Source organism: Aristolochia californica, unplaced genomic scaffold (assembly GCF_029961685.1).
Source record: "Aristolochia californica isolate CCGP_79_NKW_82.1479 unplaced genomic scaffold, dmAriCali1.0.hap1 SCAF_11, whole genome shotgun sequence".
Lineage (NCBI taxonomy): Eukaryota > Viridiplantae > Streptophyta > Magnoliopsida > Piperales > Aristolochiaceae > Aristolochia > Aristolochia californica.
The window spans coordinates 8,297,381-8,300,266 of record NW_027181782.1 but is presented as its reverse complement, the minus strand read 5'-3'; the positions used below and the strand labels follow the sequence as shown (position 1 = coordinate 8,300,266).

General features: G+C 43.1%; 1 protein-coding gene across 1 annotated transcript; it reads left to right on the top strand.

Moving 5' to 3' along the window:
* The first annotated feature begins 434 nt into the window (after window positions 1-434).
* Window positions 435-1,428, top strand: LOC137944800 (protein SHI RELATED SEQUENCE 1-like). Its single transcript, XM_068790551.1, has 2 exons — window positions 435-705; window positions 1,058-1,428. Exons 1-2 carry the CDS (start codon window positions 435-437, stop codon window positions 1,426-1,428), a joined length of 642 nt encoding a protein of 213 aa, XP_068646652.1.
* Window positions 1,429-2,886: the final 1,458 nt, after the last annotated feature.

The following is a 2,886-nucleotide window of genomic DNA, read 5'->3' as shown; positions in this document are numbered from 1 at the left end:
AAAAGCAAAGAAAGACCTGATTCTTGTGCAGGTCGTTTTTGTGTTTTGTTTTTGGGTCCCTCATTGAAATCGGTTTTTGAATTTTTTTTTTTCTTTTTTTGTGCCGCGTCTGCTATGGATTTTCGGCTGCAATTGGCGGTAAATTCATCGAACAGGAGACGACAATGTCCGGTTTCCCACTGAGGCCCAACCAAAACCAAGAGATCCCCCCGGAGACGTACTTGTTTTACAACCGGAGCAGTAGCAACGACGAGAGCATCTCTTCGGCGTACCAGAAGGGTTTCGAATTATGGCAGCAGCAACAGCACCAGCAGCAGCGAAGTGTCTTCTACTCGATGGTGGGGACGACAAGTGGCTTGGGCGTGTCGCCGGATGAGGGTGCGTCTTCATCGTCCAGGAGCTTGACGATGATGCGACATAGTGGGGGAGGCGGTATGAGCTGCCAGGACTGCGGCAACCAGGCGAAGAAGGATTGTGTTCATCTACGGTGCAGAACTTGCTGCAAGAGTAGGGGCTTAGAGTGCCCCACTCACGTCAAGAGCACGTGGGTCCCTGCGTCCCGCCGCAGAGAACGGCAACAGCAGCTAGCAGCTTTGCAGCAGCAACAACAACAACAACAGCGGCAGCAGAGAGGAGAAAATCCCAAGAGACTCAGGGAGAATCCCACATCCTGCACTCGTATCATCCCTTCTACCACCACGTCAGGTACAGTGACTTGCCTTCTTCTTCTCTGGCATCCTCTCTCCTCTCTCCCGCCCTCTTCTCCTCTTTTTCCGAGTGAAAACTCTGAAATATTAAAAGCTCCAAGCAATCAAATCGTTTGCGTGATTTGCTCCACCGTTCATGCCTTCATCGTCAGCTTTATCTTCTGCAACTTTCACTGCTTGCTTTCACTGTTTCTGGTAATGGGTCTGGGCTGGCAAGTCTGTGCTTCTTCTTCTCTACATAAACTTATTGCGCTTTGTAATAATTTTGGAAGAAGAAACGGAAATAATTAACATGAGGAAAGAAGAATTTAACATTTCACTTGTTTCTTGTTTTTCTTCTTCCATTGAAGGAGGATCGAGAGGGGGGAGTTTCCCTTCCGAACTGAGCGAGTCGGCGGTGTTCCGTTGCGTCCGAGTGGCCTCCGTCGACGAGCCGGATGACCAGTACGCGTACCAGGCTTCTGTTAACATCGGTGGTCACTTGTTTAGAGGGATTCTATACGACCAGGGGCCTGAGCAGCAGCACTATCTCCTGGGTGCTGGAGAGAGCTCCTCCGGTGGAGGCCCTCAGCGTGCTCTCATCGCTCCCTCTGCCACAAACACGGCCGTGGGGACGGTGACTTCTACCTCCGCGGCACTGATTGATCCTTCCACTCTCTACCCCACTCCCTTGAACGCGTTCATGGCGGGTACGCAATTCTTCCCACACTCCAGGTCATAGCAACAATAGAAGCTTTTCATCATTTGTTTGATTCTCCTCCCAATGAAGAAGAGTCCGTCTGAGGATACTCCTCATCCGCTGCATTCTCCCTAGATCATCTTATATTTCTCTATCTTACGTGAATCTAAATTGGCATTAGCTTTGTCTTTGTTTAATTTAATGGGTTATTTCACTGGGTTTTGAGCCTTGACATTTGTTTTTTATTTGGTTTCCCTTCAATTTCCATCTTGTTTTCCCCTTGGGATCCTAGTTTCCTCGTTTGAACTGGACGAGATTGGTTTCGTGTTTTGTTGGGAAAAAGTGGATATTTCCAGCTTGTTTTTATTGGGGTTTGGGCGGTTGGTGCAGCTTCATGCATGGCATTCAAGGCCTAAAGTTTAAATAAACCCCATAAAAAAAAAAAAAAAAGGAAAAGCAGGAAAACGAGATAAAAAAAAATGTTTTTATTCACAGATTTTTATTTTTTATTTAAAAAAAAAAATCGTTTTTCTTCTTCAACTCACTGGCATTCCCTCTATCTTATCTGCATACATAAGAACACGAATAAGGTTCCTTCCCGTTCCCAGAAAGCACTTGGATCTCCTCCCAACTTCTCTACTAGGGTAGATTGTTTCAGAATAATCTCTTTCAATATTACTCGTCATTTCATGTCATGCCTGATACTGTATTACTTTTCCTTTCATTTATTTCCCAAGCGGTAAACGAAGCTGATACGAACCTAGTCAAAGTTTTATATCTTATCGTTCTTGTCGCCTTATTCGGATCACATCCAATGTAGTAAGACTACAGAAGATATTGGTGGGTTCGTGCTCATAATGATATTATCCTTCTTTTTTTGTTGTTGTTGGTGTTGTTATTACTGTTATTATTTTTACTTCTCTATAACAGTTGGTACTGTTATTATCCTTAAGCAAAACTTGTAAGGGATAGCAAGAAATGCCTCTAAAAGATCGGAGAGGCTCATCTTCTCTAGATCAATCTTACAGGCACTCCTAGACTCAGCAATCAATTTTAATTCATGTGTAAAACAAGTTTTGATTAGTGTAATTAAGAATTAATAAGTATGTAAGATGCTCACTGGAATCCTATATTGGAGTTTCTAGTTACAGTCAATGAAAATGCTCCAGTTATATGGAGGGTGTGGAATATTTACCGCAAATAATGGGTTCTTATGTATTTTGTTCTTTTCAAATTCGCGGTCGATAGAATGTCTAGGCTTCTTGAATTTGCTTGTGATTGCATAGTAGTCTTTACAACCTGTAACTGAATTGAAATAGCAAATGTAACTTTTTGATATTTCAAATGCATTTTTGAAGGATTGAAGGATAAAACTTACTGTTGGATTGCCTGCATTATGACTAAAAGCTATTTAGGACTGAAAAAAAACCCAACTGGACTGCCCCCATCACAATTAGAATTAACTTTGTCAGTAACTCCATGCTATATAAGCAGAGCTCT